Here is a 20,656-nt window from a genome sequence, read left to right as displayed (position 1 = left end):
ACTGGCGTGTCCTCTGACCCCACCCAGCACCAGCCTCAGGGGTCAGCCTCCTTCCAAACATGTGCAGCCACTGGAGAAATTGGGTTGAGCATATGAGCACTGGCCATCCGTGCCCTGTCTGGGTCTCACAGCCCAGTCTCGGGGCCCAGCCACCTGCCGGCAGGAGCTGCCAAGCCCGAAGGAACAGCTGAGGAGGCGACACAGGGTGGGGGAGGGGGCATGTGTGTGCACATATGTAACTGTACACGCCTGTGAGCATGTTTGGGTTTGCACAAGTGTGCAGTGTGCACGGGGATTGCAGGTTTGGTCTGTGCCTTAGGCCTTGTTAGGCTCAAGGTCATTGTACTGAGTTCCCCACCCCCCACAGAGCCAGCAGGTGGGTTTGGTGCCACCCCAGGGCTTCCCAGAGAGGCAGGGTCTGCCATGGCTGCTTTGCACAGAGAGGCTGCAGTTTGGAGCCCAAGGGACTGTCCTGCCCCCAGCAGGTGGCAGCAGCACCCAGATGCGGTCCCAGGCCACTCGGACCCCAGAGGCACCCCAGCAGCGGTTGCCCGCTGTTCCTGTGCTCAAGGAGAAATGAGGCCAGGACTGTGCCTGCCTTGCCCTCCCCTGGAGCACTGCCCTGCCTGTGCCCCCAGCATGGCCCAGGGGTCAGTGCTCCCAAAACCTGCGTGGGCAGAAGAGGGGCACGAGCCTGAGGACCAGGCACCTTCCCCCTGGGGCACAGATGGCTCTTGGAAGCACCGCTGCTGGTGTTTAAAGATCAGCCATTCTGTGCTCCAGCCAGGAGCCTCTGGCCGCAGGACCTTGGGGCATCTTGAAATGACTATCTAACCCCATCAACTGGCCCACACCCCCGGGCCACCCAGACAGTCTCTGGCCTTGGCCATCACCACAGACTCTTAGTTCATCTTGAACTGTCTCCCCCGCTGCGCTCACTCACAGGCGCTTCTCGCGGTGCTGAGGGGACTATGAGCCACGCAGGCCCTGGTGGGCCTCCGGGGAGCAGCTAACCCCAGCCCCCAGCCCCCAGCCCAGGTTGACAGGGCCTCTGGTTTCTCAGCAGGAATGCCCTCAGCCAGGGTCATTCGTCCTGCCCCAGCAAGAGGGACTTAACCTCCTAGGTGTCAGAGCTCCCGACACAGAAATAAAGGGACACGCGATCTTGGTTCCCGCCACCAACCCCCACTTCTCATTCCCCAGTAGCGTGTGCTTCTGCCGATGCCGGACCTCAGAGCGTCGGGGTGGGTCCCCGGCCAGTTGGTCTTGGTCCCCAGGCAGGGCTTCGGCACAGAGTGTGCTGTGGTGCCATCGGATACCCTTCCCCCGGGGCGCCCTCCTCAGGTGACGGCCCGGAGGTCGCCCTCACCGCCCCTCCCTCTTCTCCCGAGTGGCCTCCTCCAGCCAAAGGCCGATGGACGCTGGGGAGGGCGCCGACCAGCCCTTGTGGGCGGTGGGAGTGACTGGGCAGTGCCTACTCTGAAGGCCCCCGACGCCGTGGAATCAGGCTGAGCCTGGTCTCCAGCGAGACCCCCACCTCCTTAGCCGCCCCGGCCCTATCGTGCGTACTGTCCTGCCGGCCCTTCTCCAGGGAAGCCCTCCCAGGAGGTCACGTCAAATGGTCACCGCCCCAGGCTCTGCTCCCACCTGTGACGGGCATTTGGGGCTGTCATTTGCTCTGAAGGATGCCAGCCCCTCTTAGAGGCGGCAGAGGGGCGGGGGCAGATACAGAAAGGGGCAGTTTCTCCCCAGTTTCTCTCCTTCACCCCTCTCACCCCCTCACCTCCAACCTGTGAGTCGCCTGTCACCCTGAACCACAGCCAGAGAGAGCCCAGCGGACGCTCTGCTGCTGCTTCTGAATGACGTGCAGGAAGAGCTGGGCCCCGGAGCCGGGGAAGCGCCAAGGGACATGGGCAAGAGGCACAGATCATGTGGGAGCCTGTGCGTCCCTGCGTGGTCACTACAGGCGCCTTCCTGCACGCGTGTCCCTATGTGGTCACTACACGCGTGTCAGTACTTATGTGTGTCTACATGCTCATCACTACACGTGCGTCTTTACATGCGTGTCTCCACGTGCACCTCACTGAGGGCACAGCTGTTCCTGGACCAGCCGGAGCCGTGCTGCCGTTCCGCCGTGGAACATTCTAAAACACCCGGGGCCTTGCAGCTGTGCTGAACGCCACTCGGTCATGCAGGCCAAGAAGTCGTGGCCAAGAATGTGTTGAGACAGGGCCAACTTTTCAGGCTGCAGCCCTGAGGGCTCGGGTGCCAGGGCCCTGACTGCAAGACCCACCCAGCCCCCGCCTTAGCCCCTCACATGCCTGGCCTAGTCAGGTGTCTTTCCATATTCTGGTTTTTAGAGACAGAAAAGTCAACCGTACATGGCTTTTTTTTTTTTTTTTTGTCTTTTTTCTTCTTCTTTTTTTTTTTTTTTTTTTTTTTTGTCTTTTTAGGGCCACACCTGCAGCATAAGGGGGTTCCCAGGTGAGGGGTCGAATTGGAGCTGTATCTGCCAGCCTACACCACAGCCACAGCAACACCAGATCTGAGCTGTGTCTGTGACCTACACCACAGCTCACGGCAATGCCGAATCTTTAACCCACTGAGTGAGGCCAGGGATTGAACCCACAACCTCATGGTTCCTAGTCGGATTCGTTAACCACTGAGCCATGACAGGAACTCCTCAACTGTACATGGCTTAAACAGCAAATGGAAGTTGTTAGTTAAGGTGGTGAAAAGTCCAGTGATAAGTTGGCTTTCAGGTGAGACTTGATCCAGCAGCTCAACGATACTACTGAGAACCAGGTTTCTCTCCAAGTCTTTGCTCTGCAGCTTCATTTGCATCCTAAGGGCCCAAGATGCCAAGTCCTAAGGCTATTCCCATCCCTGGTTCAGAGCCCAGCCAAAAGCCTGGAATTCACTAGCTTGCATGGAGGTTCTGAGCTCCAACCCTGGAGCCCTGGAGGGAGATGGGTTCCTAGGACTGTAGCACCCCAAACAGAAGTCTGAGGAGTTCGGGAGCCCAGGGACAAAACCCTGGGAAGCACGCAGTCCACACTTGCTGTTCAGCCCAGCTCTGTGCTCCCTGGGGCCAGGTGAGCTCTCCCTGTGGCTGAGGTTGAGGGACACTTCTGTGTCCCTGGGGCCCAGCATGAACCAGCCAGGGTGGGAGGATTGCTGGGGGTGCCAGGGTGGGGGCTCTGTCGTCTCTTCTCTTCAGGTGGAGCTGCTGCTGGAGCCAGAAGAGACGGGGGTGTGCGTGACAGCCCAGCGGGAGCGGGGGGTGCAGAGAGAAGAGGTGGGGCCATTGCAGGAGCTGTGAGCCCACCTGGGGACAGGTGGAGGGTTTGGGGCAGCCATAGGGGCCGGGGGTCTGCACGGGAGGAGGGCTGGGCCCGGGTCACCATGGGAGCTGTGGGACGTCCTGAGAGAGACACAGAGCTTGGGGTTTGGAGGGACACAGGAGCTGGCACCACGGGTAGGTTGAGAAGGGACAGCCGGGGCGGGGAGCAGGCCAGGAACAGCAGCAGTCCGGTGGCGTGGCCTTGAAGGACCACCAAACGCAGCCGGAAGGGCTCTCCGCCTGTCTTGTCCCGAGGTTGTTCCGGGGGCACCATCCTCCCGGGGAAGGGTGTGGGACTCTGGCTCCCCCATCCAGGGGCTCCTGTTCCCTGCTTTTCTGCTGCTGGCCAGAAACCATCCGGGGCACTTTCTTACAAGAAGAACAGAGTCAGTCACCCTCCAGGGCCGCTTCTTATCCCTTCCAGAAGGGGTTGGGTGCCCCTTCCCTGTGGCTCTGTGGATCTGCCTCTACTTTCCCTGCTGATAGAGGAGTTCTTGAGGAGTTCCCACTCTGTCTCAGCAGGTTAAGACCCCGACTAGGATCCGTGAGGGTGTGGGTTCAATCCCTGGCCTTGCTCAGTGGGTTAAGGATCTGGCAATGCCATGAGCTGCAGTGTAGGTTGCAGACAAGGCTCGGATCTGGCATTGCTGTGACTGCGATGTAGGCCGGCAGCTGTAGCTCTGATTAGACTCCTAGTCTGGGAACCTCCATATGCTGCGGGTGTGGCCCTAAAAGGCAAAACAAACAAACAAACAAACAAAAAAAAAACAGAGAGAGAGAAGAACACATAAAAGCCCATTAGCCTCAGAGGCAGGCACTGCGCCCAGCTTGGCCACAGACCCAGGGCGGGGCTTTCCCTGGTTCGCTGACTGCGCTCAGCCGTGGGCGGCGTGGACATTCCTGCCGTCTGTCCCCAGCCCCTGGGACAGTCTGCTGTCTTCTCGTGACCCGCATCTGCTGTCTGCTCTGCTGTCCGCTCGTGACCCGTGATGGCAGTTCCTGCTGCCCCTGACCAGCGACCGTCTGAGAGTCCACAGAAGCTGCAGACCTGGCACCGTTCGGCTCTCAAGAACCGTAACACACAGCGGAAGGGACAGGGAACGAGGTGCAGAACCTCACAGCCCAGAGGGGACCTGGGGAGAGTCACAGCCCAGTCGTCTGGAACGTGGGCAACTCTGCACCCTGGGGCTCCGTCCTTCTGGCCAGAGGGGTGTGTGTGCCCAGGCAGATGGGTGCCATCGACCCTGTGCAGAGCCCCGGTCAGAGGCAGTGTCCGAGCTGCTCTGGTTGACCCCTGACCCCTCCACCAGGACAGGTACTTCTGGAACAGGGGATGCCCAGGAGGCACCAGCCGGGGGAGGCCAGCCCGGTGCCCCCCTCACGGAGCGTCAGCTTTCGAGAGGAAGAGCGGGTGGTCTGCCATGACTCATCCCACCCCCAAGGCGTTTGCAGCGTCGGTCACAGCACACAGCACGTGTCAGGAACCGGGTCCCTCTCACGGCTGGGTGACACCCCATCCTGTGGCTGGACCGCATCTTAAAGTGCCTCCATCCGTTCGGGGCTGCTCGGGCTGCTCAGGGCTGTGGTAAGCAATGCTGCTGAAGCACCCGAGTGGGCATTTTCATTCCCTTGGTCTGAACACATAGGAGGCGAGTTGCCGGGCACTAGGGTGCCCTCACATGTAACCTCCGAGGAGCTGCCAGACTGTTCTCAGCGCCGCGCTGCCTCACGCGGCCACCAGCATCACGCGCGGCCTCCGGTTTCTCTCGTCCCGGCCCAAGCTCGCAGCATCTGTCTGCGGATGCCAGCCATCCTGTGGGTGGGAGGTGGTCTCCCGCTGTGTTGAATGGCATTTCTCTTTTTGGGTTCTGTTGGGAGCCAAGGCTATGCAGTCTGGCTTCTGTCAGCAGACGGTGTGGTGACAGCCATCGCCCCCGCGTCCTGGCGCGGGTGGGGAAATGTGTGCCGGGTGAGGCTCCTGGGGTGAAGCCGGGTTAACCCAAGCGGTTATGCATGATCCACTGGTGACCAGAGAGCATCCCGCCCTCTCGATCCATGCCGTTCAGACGATACCCAGGGCTTCCCTTTCTACAAAGTCGGGACAGCATTGAACGGCAGTGAGGGCTGCCCCGAGGGCCCTCTGTCCACCTCTGGAAACACTCTGGATTGTCAAGACCGGTGGGTGTCGCTGGCCTCTGGTGGGAAGAGCCCGGGGATGCTGGTGGGCTGCCGCTCCGCAGGGTCGCGGGCCGCATCTCAGCCACGCGCCTGTCCAAGAGACCCGCTCGCCATCTGCTCCTTTCACTGAGTGCTTCTTCGTGAGCACCTTCCTGGGAAGTCCTGCCGTCTTCGCTCCGCCCGTGCCCAAGGTCAGGACTTGCAAGGAAGATCAAAGACCTTTTGCACCGGGTCCGAGCTGCCCAGGGGGGTCTTGTACGGCCTGCCAAGTCATCCCACCAGGACCTGGGTGTCACTCGGGGGGCTTCAGAGGCCCCGTCTGCTCCCTCGTCCCTTACCACCAAGGCCGTCCCGAGTGGCCTCCAGGGCCCTCCCTGCGCCCCCCGCCCCCTCCAACGAGCAAACCCTTCCCAACTCGCCAAACCTTTCCTACTTCTCCTGTTTGCTGGGGCCTGGGAGCCCCACCTCCCCAAAGAGCCTGGGGTAGGGGCCTGGAGTGGCTTCATCTCCAATTCGCTGAAGATCTGAGGAGGACTTGGCCTTGCTCTTCTGCTCGATGTGCCAATAACCTCTGCCCCACCCACTTCCAGGGGCTGTGGGACAGCCCACCACATCATATAGGGGAAAACAAGCAGGGTCAGGAAATGAGGTTGCCATGGGACACCGGTCTCGGGTCCCTCCTCTGTGAAGGCGGCGGCCAGAGCTCCAAAGTCCCAATGTCCAGTGACAGCTCTGCAAATACCCTTGCCTGGGTGTGCTGCTCAGTCAAGAGGCCCTCTGTCACCAGTGTCGCCTTGGGGCTGGGACCCTCTGGCCCTGGACTACTGGAAACACGAGCAATGACCCAAGGCTGAAGTGCCATGTGCTAGGCTACCTGCAGCTGGTGGGTTCCCCCCCCCACCGCCCCCTCCTCAGCTCCTGGTCCTCCCTGGGGTCTGACTGGGGCCATGCCCTGCCTCCCAACACAGGACTCATTTGTCACTGAGCCGTGATAGAGAGCTCAGTGGCTCCCTGTGACCAATGCAATACAGCCCAACCCAGGCGAGCCCACGCCTCTGGCCCCCACCTTACGTGCTCCCCTCACCGTCTCCCCTACACCTTGCCTTGGCACATTGGGGTCCCTGTCCCACCCTCCCACCACCAAACACAGGACCCATGCCCCAAGGCTGCCTGAGACCCAGGGTCTCCCAGGGTCCCTCCCCCTCAGGCCTGACCCTGGCCCAGCCCAGTCTGAGAGCAGACCTGGCCTGCAGATCCGCCCCCCCCCCAGCCCCCGAGTCTGGGCAGGTGAGCTCCTGGAAAGCTAGCCCGCCCCTCCCCCTATGCCTGGGTCCTCACCCCCAGGAGGTGGACCTCTGAGCTCCGGTGGGGTGCAGGACACCTCGGGGACCCCGCAGGGAATGAGGGTGAGTGGACGGGTCACCAGGGGCCTCAGCAAGCTCAGGAGGTGCCGGAAAAGGATACCCTGGGGGTTATCCAAGCAGCTTTGGGTCTGACCTTCCCCCCCCCCCCCCCCCCGCAATGCTCCAGCCACCTGAGAAGCCGCGCCATCGCCCCTTTAAGAAGGGGTCCCGGTCCCCTCCCCAGCTGGCGGGATGCCCCCAGGGGCTGTGAGTCCAGGTCAGGGTTGGAGAGGGAGAGAGAGGGAGCTCAGCTGTTACTCGGGAGGGCGGAGCTGCCTGCGGGGCGGGGCCAGACGGAGGACCGGAGGGGGCTGCCGGGTGGGTGGGCGCCAGCGGCGATCTCCGGTCTGTGGAGCCGGTCGGGCCCTCGGCGGGGCGGGGTGTGGCCAGGGACTTTGGGAACCAGAGATCGCGGGGCGGGGGCCGGGAATGGGGGGCCTGCCGGGTGAGGCGGGCCCCGGGGCCGGGGGGCGGGGCCAGAGGTGGGGGATGGGGTGGGGGGCGAGTAGGGGGTGAGGCGGGGCGGGCCCAGACGCCGGGCTTCCCGCTCTCCGCGGGCTGCGGGTCCAGACGCGCGCGGCGGCGCCCGCGGGCCGGCACCATGGGCCGCTGCTCGGGCCGCTGCACGCTCATCTTCGTCTGCACTTTCCAGCTGGTGAGTGGCGACCCCTTCTCGGCCCGCACCCGCAGTCCCAGCGCTTTGGGGAATCCGGATGTCGCCTCGGCCAACAGCCCTGCCCGCTGGATCCGCGACAGCCTCTGGGGGCTCCCAACGGGGCACAGCTCGGCCGCGCGCGCTTCCGCGGCCGAAGTTCCCAGCCGCCGGGGGTGGGGGGAGCCAACGCCCCTTCGCCATCCCTCCAGCTGCTCTGTGCGACCCCGAGCCCCCGTGTGTGTGTGTGTGTGTGTGTGTGTGTGTGTGTGTGTGCGTGCGTGTGTCCGAGCGCGCTGAAGGGGGAAGGAGGTGGCCAAGGGGTCTGGAGCGTCGGGGCAGGTGCCTGGGAGCTACTGGAAGTGGCTGGTAGGGGAACAAAAGCCTTCCGGCTGCGAAGGGGGGGGCGGTCACCAGGCCTGGGAAGTCCAAGTTCCCAGGGCCCCGGCGTCCACCCAAGTAGGAAGGTGTGTGTGGCTCCCGAGTGAGCGTGTAAAGAGCATGTGCAAGGGTGTGTGGGTGTGCGTGCGTTCCCTTTCCAAAGCCAGCACCGGGCAACGAATGAGCAGCCGGAGTTCCCAGTTGAGTTCCTTTTCTGAGGCCTGACAGCCCCTGGAGGCCCCTGGTGCTGGTGAGTTTGTGTGTGTATATCTGTCTGTTTGGGGGGGCGTGAGCTCTGCCCACCGGGGACCTCCTCTCTGCCCTCCGCCCCCCACCCCCTCGCCCCTGCCCTGGCTGGAGGGAGAGTGGAGACAAGGGTTGGGGCCAGTGTCAGGTTTGTGCGTCCCTGTCTTTTGTGTCCGGGATTAGCTGGGCCCTGGATGTGGAGCTTTGTCCGGGAACTTAGGCGTCTCTGGAGAGTTTCCATTCTGCCCTTAGAGCTCCAGGGACCCAGCACCCTGGCCAAGGGGAGGGGACAAACAAGGTGGAGGCCATTGGGCCGGGGAGGAGATGCTGGTGGGTCTTCAGTCTTAAAAGGGAAATGGTGCTTTTGGTGGCAGGTCCTAGGTATGCTCCCCGCTTGGCTGGCAGAGAGTTTTCTCCAGAGCTGGAGGCCTGGGGGGAGGGGGGCTTGCTGCCAAGAGGCTGTGAGTAGAAAGTCCTCCTGCCCAGGGCCCTGCAGGGACGGGTCCTGTCCTTTGCCTGAGGGCAGGGCTTCTGGCTGGCAGGGGCCTGCGTGTCCCACCTGGAGGAAGGACTGAGCAGCTGGACCTTCCCTGCAGGGCGGGCTCCGTGCTGTGAAGGCAGGGCCAGGGGTGCTGGGGGGTGGTCGGCAGGTTTTGCTGAACAGATGAGGCTGGGAGAGAGGTGCCCGCGGGAGGCTGTGAGGCCCAGGACTGTTCCCATGGCAGCAGCGAAGTCTGGAGCCTTGTGTGTCACTCGCTCCCTTTGGGTGGGAATCCCTCCCGGGGGGAAACGGGATGATGAGGCTGGGGGACAGCAAGGAGCCCAGGCTGACCGAGGTCTGCCGTCTGGAGGCTGGCAGTTGGCTGTGGCAGATCAGAGCTGCTGCAGGGGCTTGGGGACCCGCGTCTAAGTGCTGAGCTTGGAGAGAAGGATGCGCTCGGGGTTGAGCCACAGGTGGGATTCAGGGTGGGGGAAATAGGGTAGTGGGGGTCGGGTTGGGTCACGTGCCTGCTTAGTCACTGCAGGGGACAGTGGATGGTACCCAGAAGGTGCCACCGGCCTCTGGAAATGAGGCTGCGGCGGAGGGGGAGGGGTCTCCTGGCTTGAGGGCTGGAGGTTTTCCCCAGGGGGGGCTTTTCACAGATGCTCCAGTCTCTGCCAGGCGAGCCCCGGGGCCAGGACAGAGCGGTGTCCCACGCAGCCAGCGGCCACAGCTGCCAGGCAGCAGGGAGCTGCGAAAGGCCCTTTGTCCCGGCTGTGCGGGGCTGAGGGGCAGCGGGGCAGGGGGAGTTTGACACTGCCCATTGCTCTGGTCTCCGTGTGGGGGCGAGGGGCCTGGGGGCCCGGGGAAGCCCTTGGCTTTTCTCTCTGACAGCTGAGCGTTTTCTTGGCGCTCAGCTACGGGACAAAGGCCTGAGCATCTCGAGCCTCCTCCCTGGAGAATAGCCTGACCTTTGCCCGTGTGGAGCCAACCGGAAGGCCACACGACCCTTTCCCAGCCTGTGCCCCGGGCGTTGACGGGAGCCAGGGCCCAGTGAGGGGTTGGGGATGGACTTGGGGGCCAGTGGGGTGCTGCGGGGTGCTGAGCCGTCCAGGACATTGGCTTAGAAATGAGAAAGATGCCCCCACAAGCCCCATCCATGCTGGCCATGCTGCCAGCTGCGGGGTTTCTCTCTGGCACGAAGACCAGAGAGAAAGCCTGAGGGCCTCACAGCCAGCCCGGCGTGGGCCTGGACCTCGGGGGACACTGCCAGTATCCCGCCCGTGGGGCGAAGGTGGGGCAGAGCGCAAACAGCCAGGAGCGTCCGGGTTCCCCACGGCCCGTGGACGGTGGTGGCTGCCCAGCTGGCCTCCTGGGACAGGACTGGATGCTTCAAAGTGACCTTGAGATCCTGGTGGGATCCTCTAAGAGCCCAGGGCATTGGGGCAAACCTGGCAGAGGCTCTAGGACAGGGAAGGCAGTGGAGGGTTCCTGGAGGCCTGTGGTCTGCGAACCACACACATGAGACCAGTTCACATGTGCGTGTGTATGTGTGTGCATGCGCACGTGCGCTTGTGTCAGGAGGTGGGCTGGGATTGGGGGCAGGGTGCGGGGGAGGGGCTGGCAATTCAGGGAAGACCCCTGCAGGCTTTGGGACCCAATGAAGGGTCTTATTTTTCCTACATTGAAAGTATAGGAGCGGTGAGGGCGGGAAGCAGGGCAGCAGCTGGGCAGGTGTCCTCTGAGACCCCCCGAGGTCCCCTGCTATCCTGAGACCACTCTTCATCTGTGCGGAGGACTGGCTCAGGGGCCCTGGCGGTGTGAAGGAGGCCAGACAAACGCCCCACGCTCTGCCCATGGACAGTGTCCCCTGCCGGCTCTGTGCTGGGGTGGGCGCCCCGGGGGAGGCCTGGACAGACAGACAGACAGACCCACAAAGCGTACACAGACATGGCGGTCCCTGAAGGCAAAGCCCAGCTGGGAGGGCACGGCCGTCCTGGGGGCAGCTGGGTCTCTGCCACCCTGCCCACGTGTCTATGGCAGCAAACTGGCCCCTCTCCCCGAGCCCAGCCCGGTTACTCCCTCCCACCTCTGTCCCCTTCCTGGGAGGCCAGCAAGCAGGATCATCCCGCAGTTCAGAGCCTTGGGGTCAGGGGGCTGCAGCCACACGGCGTCCCCCTGTCCCCCTCAGGAGTGGGGGTGGGGGGTGTCTGCCTCGTGGCTGCCGGGCTGCTCTGCTGGAGGCCGCCAGCCCGTGGGAACTTCCCCAGGATGCCCCCCTGCCCGTGGACCTACTCCTGCCTTACGTTCCCCATGCCCAGCTGTCCCGAGGGCGGATCCCAGCCCTCACAGGACAGGCTTGGAATGTCCCCCTCCCCAGACCTCTTAGAAGTGTTTGCTACCTGCTCTGGGTCAACCATGGTGGCTGGGCTGTGCCCAGGACGCACCCACAGCAGCTGTGTTCGGGGGGCTGCCTGGGGTCCTGCGAGGCTCCAGGACACAGGCAGGAGCAGCAGAGAGGAGCACGCTCGGGGAGGATCGAGCCCCCTGGCAGTGGTCAGGGTTTCTGTAGCCAGCAGGCTGGTGACCATGGGGCCCATCCACAAAGGGCCACCTGGCGGGGCCCCATTCCGTCAGTTCTGGGGGCCACATGGGAGGGAGGCTGCCCCACGCCCTCCAGTCCTGCCCTCTCTTGCCTCAGCTATGCAGTGCTTGGCGAGGGGAGTGTGGGGGCTCCACCTGGCCGGCTGCTCCTTCTAAGCCCGAGGCTGCCTGCTGGAACACTCCCCATCCTCCTGTGCCCTTCAGAGTTTCCCTGCTTTGGGGCTCAGTGGGTGCCCCCCGCCTCGTGATCGGGTCAGGATGGCTCTCTCACCTCCACCTCTGCAGCGCCTCCCAGTGGTGATGGGTGATGAGTGCTGGGCGCACAGTGGGCCTGTGGGGAAATCATGGGGTTGGGGTGGGGTGGGGTGGGGGGCGGGTGGGGGCCCCGGGCCCCTCTGGCTTGCCGTCCCTTCCCTGTCACTATCCTTCCAGGATGCGCTGGTCTTTTCTGTCCCGGGTGAGCCTTCTTCGTCCCGACATGGGTAGGCTGGTGTCTGGGGCGCAGTGGCTTTGGTCCTGCTTTCTCCTGGCAAGTTGTCTTCACCAGCACGCGTGGAGGGCCCTGCCGGCAAACGTGATGAGTGAATGAGCGAATGAGCAAATGAATGAATGAGAGAATGAATGAATGAACAAATGACCGAATGAGGGACTGAAGGAAGGAGCGAACGAGCAAACGAGAGCCTGAGAAAGAACTAAGGAATGCGGACGTGCGTGAATGAATGAGCAAACGCCTGGAAGAGGGGATGAGTGAGTGGATGAGGGACTGCCTCCCCCCGCCCAAGTCCCAACGGAGCTCAGAGCCCGCTGTCTCCCCTGTGCATAAGTCCGCAGGTTCCATGGTGTCCAACCTCCGTTGGCTGAGCCTGCAGCACGGCGTGCACAGACTGGGGGGCATCCTGATGAATGGGGAGCCCCGCAGATGGGGAGGGTGCTGATAGGTGGCCAAGGAGCCCAGTGTCCACTCTTGGCCCAGAGCACCCAGGGCCTGTCACCCCACTTGGCCTTCCTGCCCTCCGTTTGCTGTTTGGTCCCACACACCCCTGAGTGAGGGCAGCCTCCGCCTTCCCATTCTGCAGATGAGGAAAGTGAGGCTGGGGGGGGGGGCTGGCTGGGGAAGGAACACCCCAATGGTGATGCTTCTGGGCTCGTCTGGCCTGGTGGTCAGGCAGGAGAGGGGGGCCTGGGCCCCAAGGGTTTCCTGATCCTCACACGCCACCCCCCACCTCCCCGCTCCTAGGTCACTGCGCTGGAGCGGCAGGTGTTCGACTTCCTGGGCTACCAGTGGGCGCCCATCCTGGCCACCTTCACCCACATCGTCGTGGTCGTCCTGGGCCTCTTCGGCACCATCCAGTACCGGCCCCGCTACGTCGTGGTGGTGAGTCCGCTCCGCTCCTGCTCTTCTCCTGTGGGCAGGTGGGCTGGGAGGACTGGCATGGGGACTCCAGGGACGGCATTGTCCTGGAAGCCGCCAGAAACCCGGAAAGGCCAGAATGTCAGCTGCCCTGACCTGGGCTCAAACCTTCCCCAGGCTAGACATGTGGGCTCTGACCTGGAAACTGTGGCTTCAGGGAATCAGGAGCAGAGCAGCTGCCAGGGGCCTGACTGGAGCCCAGAGTGGCCCAGCACCCCCCTGCCAGCCCCCCGCCCCTGCCAGCCCCCCAGCCCCCCCACCCCTGCCAGCACCCCTGCACTGTCCTGCTTCTGAAGAATCAGGAAGGACGCTGAGAAAGTTGTGCTCTGAGCAGGGCAGCATTTTCACTCAGTGCAGATGGAAACAATTGGTCTGGACCAGGGTTGCAGCAAACGCTGCAGGAAGGGGCCACATCCCTCAGGCTTCGTGGAAGGCGGTCGGCTCTGCCGCGGCACAGGTGCAGCCTGAGCGGTGCTGGACGAGGGGCGTGGCTGCATCTCAGTAAAGCTTGGCAAAAGGGAATGCCAGCTGGCAGCACCCCCTCCCCGCAGGCAGCGCCCGGGGGTGCTCTTTGCAGAAGTTTTACGGGGTGCTTGGGGGTTCAGGCCACTTAGGCTCGTGCTCGTCATTGTCCATGGGGGATGGTCCATGGATGGACTGGGCCAGGATACCGAGCTCAAAAAATGTGCTCCATGCCGACTCCCTCTGGCTGTCGCTTCCCCAAGGCTCTGTCTCCTGGGTTCCCCCAGCCCCAGGAGCAGGAGCCGGGCCATCCCCTTGGCATGGTGTGGGACCTGTTCCCAGCGGGCTCCAGGATGTCCTCCTCCAGACCTTGCAGAGGTCCTGCCCCCCAAAGAGCTTCCCCCCACCCTCTCTTGTCCCCGTAGTACGCTGTGTGGGCAGTCGCCTGGATCACCTGGAACGCCTTCATCATCTGCTTCTACCTGGAGGTAGGGGGCCTCTCCAAGGTGAGTGAAGCCGTGGGAATCTCAGGCAGTCAGAGGGGCGCTCGGCCAGGCCCCATGGGCTCTGCATGTGTTTGCTCATCTGTCACCGTCTCCCCGGTGAAGGCGGGGCGGGGCCTGCCCGTGGCTCTGTCCCCACACCCGAAACAGTCCTGGCCCGCAGGGCAGACGCAGTCAAGGTTTAGGGAAAGACCAGGGATCTGATGGATGGATGAGGGGCTGAGGGCACTGGCGGGCCGGTGGGCTCCAGCTGGGAGGAGATGCATGAGGGAGGGCTTCCTGGAGGAGGGGCCCTGGAGCCTGGGCAGTGCCTAGGAGAGTCAAGGCCGAAAACAGCGGCAGAGAGCAGCCTTCGTGGAGGTGTGCGGGTGGTGGGCTGTGCAGGTGGGAACAGCACCGGTGCCCCGGCGGAGGGGACGCTGCCCTGCCCACCCTCTGGCCACTCATCGCAGTGCTGCTCAAGCCCAGGGCCCCTCCAAGGCTGTGTTCCGCTGGGGGCTGAGCGCGTTCTGCCCAAGCAGCCGATGGGGAACCTCACACAAAGCATTTCATTTCATGCCTGCCCGAAGCTCAGAAGGAGCTCCTAAGAGCCAGGAGGTGGGCAGCACGGGTGGGCAGCATGGCAGGCGGCTGCTGCTTCCTGGACCACACCTGGAGCCGCAGTAGGGGAGACAGATGCTCAGGAGGGCCCGGGGCACTGGGAGAGCGGTTCTGACCTGGGCGGGTGTTGGGGGGTGGTGAGCCGGGGCACAGCGAGGCCTTGCCTGCAGGGGAGTGGCTGGTAGGGCCTTGGAGACCGAGGGGGCCGGGGTGGGGGAGGTGGAAGGGCGAAGTACCCCTTGCCGATCTCGGGGGCCCAGTCTGGGCTGCAGTGGGCGGGGGCTGGCTGTGTCTGGTGCTGACCTGGTCCCACCCCTCCCCCCAGGACAGCGAGCTCCTGACCTTCAACCTCTCCAGGCACCGCTCCTGGTGGCGTGAGCATGGCCCAGGCTGTGTGCGCAAGGAGCCGGCAGCCGGCTTGGGCCCCCCGGGTGGCCAGGCCCTGGTGCCAGGCATCAGCTGCGCCCTGGAGCACAGCTACGTGGAGGCCCTGCACAGCGCCCTGCAGATCCTGGTGGCGGTGAGCTCGGGGCGGGAGGGGGCGCGGCGGAGGGGCTCATTCTGCCGTGGGACCGGCCTCGAGCCTTTCCTGCCCAAGGCAGGCAGCCGTCCTCCGCCAGGGCAGGGACCCCTCCTCACCCATCCCTGCCCAGGGGCTAAGGAACCATACCACGGGTCCCCACCTATGTGGCCTGGGCCACCTGAGCCTCAGTGCCCCGCTCTGGAAAGTGGGCTCAGAACCACCGTCAATCCTAGGGTCAGCGTGAGGCTGAACTGAGGGGACAGAACCCCAAGGTGTCGATGACGCTGCGAGGCTGGGCCGGGGGGCCCTCGGGGGGGGGGCGGTCAAAGGAAGGCCCCTGCAGTCCTCCTCCCGCCCTGGAGGCAGCCTCCCCACGGCCTCCTCCACGCCAGAGGGACTGTTTCCTTCTCCGACAGCGGGGCGGAGACAGGGTGGAGCCCCAGCCTGGCCTGCACCCGGCTGCGTTCCGCTCCTGTGGCGTTGAGAGGCGGGATGCAGACCCCGTGTACGAAAATACAGGATCCCAGTTACGTGTGAATTTGAGACAAACAGCAAGTTTTAGTGGAAGCACACTCCATGCCATGTTTGGGACAGATTTACACCAACAATAGTTTCACCGTGTATCTAAAATTCCAACTTAAGTGAGCCTTGAGTATTTGGCCTGGAGGGCGGGGCCGGGCGGGTCCCTGGCAGCCTGGGCGGACTCTTGGCCTCGGGCGGGACTGGTGCGGCCACTGGTCAGACCTGGGGCTCCTGCGAGGAGCATGCAGTGGCGACACTGTGTGTCCGGGTGGATGTTGCATTCTTAGGGTGAAGGTGCTGCACCAGCAGCTGACAGCAGAAGCTGAAGTCCAAGTCCACGGCCTTCCCTGGCAGAGAAAGTTTAAGAGTTTGGGTGGCCGGGCCGGCTTCCAGGGCTCCCTCTGCTCGGCTCTCACCCGTCCTACAGAAGCCAGTCCTTGGGGTGTCTGGGCGCCTCCCCTCCCTCAGCTGTGAGGACACACTGGCTCCCACCACGCTCACTCACTGAGGCAAAAAGAGGGTGCCCTGAAAACACTTGGGAACACGGTGCATTCCTCAAAGGGAGAAAGAATCACTTGCCAAGGACCCACGTCAGAGCTTCTGAGCCAAGTGCTAAAAGTGCGAACGGCAGCAGGAAGGAAGGAAGCTGGAGAAGAGCAAAGGAAGCTTCTCCTGGGCTTTTGTCTTTTTTTTTTTTCTTTTCTCTTTTTTTAGGGCCGCACCTGCGGCCTATGGAGGTTCTCAGGCTAGGGGTCAAATTGGAGCTGCAGCTGTCGGCCTACACCACAGCCACAGCAACTCCGGATCCTTAACCCACTGAGCGAGGCCAGGGATTGAACCCGCATCCTCATGGATACTAGTTGGGTTGTTAGCGCTAAGCCGCGACAGGAACGCCTCCTCGCTTTTATCCCTCATCCTAGGAACAGGGCTTTTTCTGTGAAATGCTGGCTCCTAAATGCTGGTCGGCTCTCTGCTGTTTGCGCTCAAGGGTCCAGGAGCAGCAGCCCCTTGGCTGCACGTTCATTGGTGCTGGGGGAGTGGACGGCGGGGGCTGAGAGCCTCTCAGAGGACCTGGGTGTGGAGGAGGGGCGGGAGGGGACAGCAGGACAGCAGCGGTGTGGCCAGCGCCTGGGGTGCACCTGCGGGGCCTTTCAGCACCATGGCCAGCTCCCGGACAAGGCTCCCTCCTGGGGGAGGAGCACCAGGCTCAGGTGGACGGGGCACAGGGGCGCAGAGCTGTTGGGAAGGGTGTCAAGTTTGCCTTTCAAAGGCGAGGAGACAGGGGCAGAGGGGCCTTGACCTGCTGCCCGGAAGGACGGGCTTCCGAGCCCCCCTTGCTCCATTGCCCCTTTGAGGCGCACTGGGTGCCCAGGGAGGTTGTTGGGACCGTTTTGTGGTCAAGAAACCAAGACACCAAGGTTCAGTGACACCCCTGAGGTCTTGCTACTGCCGATGGAAGGCCAGTCTCTCCTCCTGAGACCGTGCCCCTGCTGCCTTCTGAGGAGCCTCGCTGATGAACCTGTGCCTAGCCAAGCCCTTGGCTCCCACAGCGCAGCAGCCAGCCCCGTCCACTCTGCCCAGAACTGCAGGCTGGGCCACATCCTGGGTGGCCCTGTACTTTCATCCAAACCAGGCAGCCCAGATGCCTCGACTGCAGCTCAGATGCTCAGCCGTGACTGCCTGTAGGTGCCCCACCCACCAAGGAGAAAGCTGGCAGCTGTCCGCTTAAAGCGAGTGACACCAGGGTGGACAGCCTGGCTGGAATGGGGCACGGTCACCCTGGGGCCATCCAGGCTGTGGTCACCTGTCCCCAGGGCTTCTTTCTCAGTGTCATCTGCCCGTTTAACACCTCCCTGACCCACCCGCCCTGCTCTGCCCTCACCCACAGGGGGAGGCACCCCCAGAGCTCCGGGGGCCAGCACGTCACTGTCCTGGTTCCATTTTAGAGGAGGACGCCGAGACCCCAGGGGCAGTGGCCTCAGGGTCAGGACGCTTGGGAGTCTGCTGCCTCCCTGGCCCCTGGGTCCTCACCCTGAGAGAACTCCCGTGTCTTTCAGCTCGTGGGCTTTGTCTGTGCCTGCTCTGTGGTCAGCGCTTTCACGGAGGAGGAGGACAGCTGTAAGTGTGACCGTCAGCTTCCCGCAAAAGCCTGTCAGTGACCCGTCCAGCCCCGCCGGGCAGCAGAGGAGGGAGAGGAAGCTGAGGGCTGGCCACAGGCCTGCCACGGCCCGGGACTGAGACCTGGCCTCTGAAATTGGGTCCCCATGCCATGGAGGCCTGGCCTGACAGAGACAGGGGAGGCCCCAGGCTGTGGGCACAGGGGTCTGTGCACCCCCAAGTCCTCAGTCTGAGGGCTCCTGGGCTACGTGGCCACCCCACCCTCATCCCCACAGGGTCGCGGTGGAGGGCTGCCTCTGACCTGCAGGGGAAACCCCCCACCTCGTGCCTCCTTGCAGCTGGGGACAGGCCCCCTTCAGGGCCCAGTGCTGGCGGGCCAGTCTGGGCAACGTCTGCACGCCCCCACCCACGGGCCTGCTCGACTCTCCTCTGATTTGCGGCACCAGCACTTGGGTGGCCTCCCTGGCCCTGACCATGCCAAGCTCAGATGGGGTCTGGCCAGGGTGTGCAGGGCTGGGTGCACCGGGGGGCTCATGGTTCCTTCAGGCAGAACCTTCCCTGGGATCTGAATCGGAATTCAGAGCCTCTTTCCCAGAGGTCAGGGGGCACAGAGTAGGGGGTCCACGTGTCCTTTAGAGGCCACCCACTCCTGGACCAGCCCCCATGGGACCTCAAACCATTGCTCAGCCCACCGCTGGCTGGGAAGAAAGAGAAGGGGCCTCTTGCATTCGTCCCGTCAGAACGTTTCAGAGGAGCTCCCTGGTGGCACTGAGGGTTAAGGCTCCAGTGTTGTCACTGCTGTGACACAGGCTCGATCCCTGGCCAGGGAACTTCTGCATACTGTGGGCACAGAAAAAAGAGAAAAAGAAAAAAGGAAGTTTTAAGAAGGGAGCCAGCCCTGGGGTTCAGAAATGCATGAGCTCTGCTCAGCGAGCCCCGGCCAGCCGTGCACTGTGCGGACGCAGCTTCAGGGCACTGTCCTTGCGAGAGCCTTGCAGGGCGCGGTGGAGCCGCCCAGGCTCCGAGCATCCGTGTCAATCTGCTGCCGAGAGCACCACCGTCCTTTGAAGCACTTGCCCCGTGGGAACTCGCCCTCTGCCCCCAGGTCCGGGCTGCCCTCCTCCCCGCGGCTCCTCCCACCTCCATCACCGCCTGAGGGAAGGGCACGCGGGAAGCTCTGCCCTCCCCTCTGCCATCCTGTCCACCGTCGGGCTTTGTTTTATTTGGGTCTCGGTTTCTTTCAGTTGATTTCATTGGTGGATTTGATCCATTTCCTCTCTACCATGTCAATGAAAAGCCTTCCAGGCTCTTGTTCCAGCAGACATCCCTGTAAGTACAGCTGCAGGGCCGCCCCCGCTGGCCTGCTCAGCCCTGGCGGCAGAGCCAGCGGCTCCTCTCCCTGGGGCCTCTCACCAGGCATCTGTCTGTTCACCCGTCATCCATCTGTCCATCCATCCCCCACTTTTCTGAGAACTGCTCCATGCTGGCTCTGGGCCAGGTGTGGGGGTGCAGAGGTCCTGGGGCTGGGCCCCCACACCCTGGAGCTGTGCACCCAGCAGAGTCTGTGGGAGTTGAGGCTGGGGCACTGAGAGGCCACCTCCCTTCTGGGCCGAGTGGCAGTTTTCCTGGGTCTCAGTGTGGCAGGAAATTTGAAGTGTTGGTTTCCTACCTCGAGAGGGCCGGGCTTCTTTCCCCTTGAAAATCCTCAAGTGGGGGCGCCCGGGCTGCTGGCCCACCTCCTGTAAGGCGGCCTTGGCCACAGGCCCTGTTCCGTGTGAAATCCTGAAGGTTGGGGTCAGAAGAGACTGCTGTGGTCCTTCTGGTAGAGCTGTGCTTCCTACACTCCACCCAGACTCTTGGGGACAAGCCCGCCCTTCAAGATCACATCTGCAGCTGTGCCCTGGGTAGACCTGTGCCTTGGTAACCCCCCAGCCTTTCTGTCCTAGAAGCAAGGACCCACGTCAGCCAAGGGCCATCAGAGGCAGCAGGTGTCCAGCTCCCAAAAGGGGGGTGAGCCTCGCTTCCCCCAGGCCGAGCATCGGCTCTGAAAGAACGAGCAGAGCTGGGCAGGCCTCTGGGATTTTCCTCGGTCGCGGAGCAGGCGTGTCCAGAAGGACCCAGGCTGAGCCCTCTGCCCCAGCCTGGCCCCCCAAGTCCCAGGAGGGCCAAAGTCAGGTCTCCAGGGAATGCCCCGGCTGCCTGCGTGGGCAGCTCTAGCCCGTCCCCAACCCTTTCCAGGCCAGGAAGCCCTCCCCTTCTTAGAGACTGTCCCATTTGCTCTCCAAGGGAAGAGGGCCCAGCAGCCTGCTGACTGTGGACCAGCCATGCCCTCCTTCCAGCTTGTCTGACCCTGCCCACCCCCCCCCCCCCACAGGCCTGCGTAAGTAAGAGCAGCCATTGCCCTCCTGCGACCTCTGGCCTCGGCGACCCGCCGCACACGAGGAGACGCCAGGCAGCAGGACTCCCTGCGCCTTCCCGCCCCACGGCCCTGCAGGTGCCCCAGCAAGTGACCAGATGTGAGCCAGGGCGGCAGAGTGGCCCGGGGCTGGAGTGGCGGCACCCTCGAAAGAGCTTGTTTCCCTTTTCTAAAAAAAAATGAAAAGAAAAGACACAAGAAAAAACCTCAGCCCCTGGCCTCCGGCGGCGCTGGTCTCACACTCGACCTGCAGCAGGCCTGGGGCTGCTGTCCAGGGCATGCTTCCCTCGGTGCCCTGCTGGGGGCGGCCAGACCCCAAAGGCCGCACAACCCGTGCTGGGGGCAGGGCTGGCCCAGGGACTGCGAGATGCGGGAAGCGTGACGCCCATCCGAGCGCAGGTTCCGGATTGAACACCCAGGTGCTGCAGCCAGTGGGACCCTGGGTGGGGGCTGGGCTTGCCCGCGAGCCCACAAGACAAGGGCCTCCTGGGGGGATCACGGGTCAGTGTTCGAACCCACGGGAAAAACATGTTCCAGAGCCTCCGTAGGCGCCTGCACGTTCAGGAGAAGAGGGACCTTCCCTCCGACCACCTCGCCTACACGCAGGAGCTTGGTGAACAATTACAAGTTCAGATTCAGATGCGGCCTGAGCCTAGTCCAGTCTAACAGTCCTTAAAACGCCGAAAAGACGAAGAACAGGGGAAGGGCCAAGGGGGCGGGACGGGGGAAGGTTCGGAGCGGGCCGATGGGCTGGGCTGCCCGCTGGCGAGGCGAGACGCGGAGGGCGCCGGACAGACGTTTAGGGCAGTGTGG

The 20,656-nt window shown here is 63.4% G+C and overlaps 1 protein-coding gene across 3 annotated transcripts; it reads left to right on the top strand.

The window, feature by feature from the left end:
- NKAIN4 (sodium/potassium transporting ATPase interacting 4) lies at positions 7,452–20,051 on the top strand. 3 transcript variants are annotated; one of them, XM_021077583.1, is made up of 7 exons: positions 7,452–7,579; positions 12,526–12,663; positions 13,587–13,649; positions 14,590–14,784; positions 17,367–17,427; positions 18,672–18,756; positions 19,802–20,051. In XM_021077583.1, the coding sequence occupies exons 1-7, from the start codon at positions 7,526–7,528 to the stop codon at positions 19,809–19,811; spliced, it is 606 nt and encodes a 201-aa protein (XP_020933242.1). In that variant the 5' UTR covers positions 7,452–7,525; the 3' UTR covers positions 19,812–20,051. The 3 variants fall into 3 exon arrangements, 2 of the variants coding, with proteins under 2 accessions (XP_020933242.1, XP_020933241.1); XM_021077582.1 differs by having other exon boundaries at positions 13,587–13,667; XR_002339923.1 differs by having other exon boundaries at positions 7,577–8,207; positions 13,587–13,667.

The sequence above is a fragment of the Sus scrofa genome, chromosome 17 (assembly GCF_000003025.6).
Source record: "Sus scrofa isolate TJ Tabasco breed Duroc chromosome 17, Sscrofa11.1, whole genome shotgun sequence".
Lineage (NCBI taxonomy): Eukaryota > Metazoa > Chordata > Mammalia > Artiodactyla > Suidae > Sus > Sus scrofa.
This window is presented reverse-complemented; position numbering and strand designations above follow the sequence as displayed.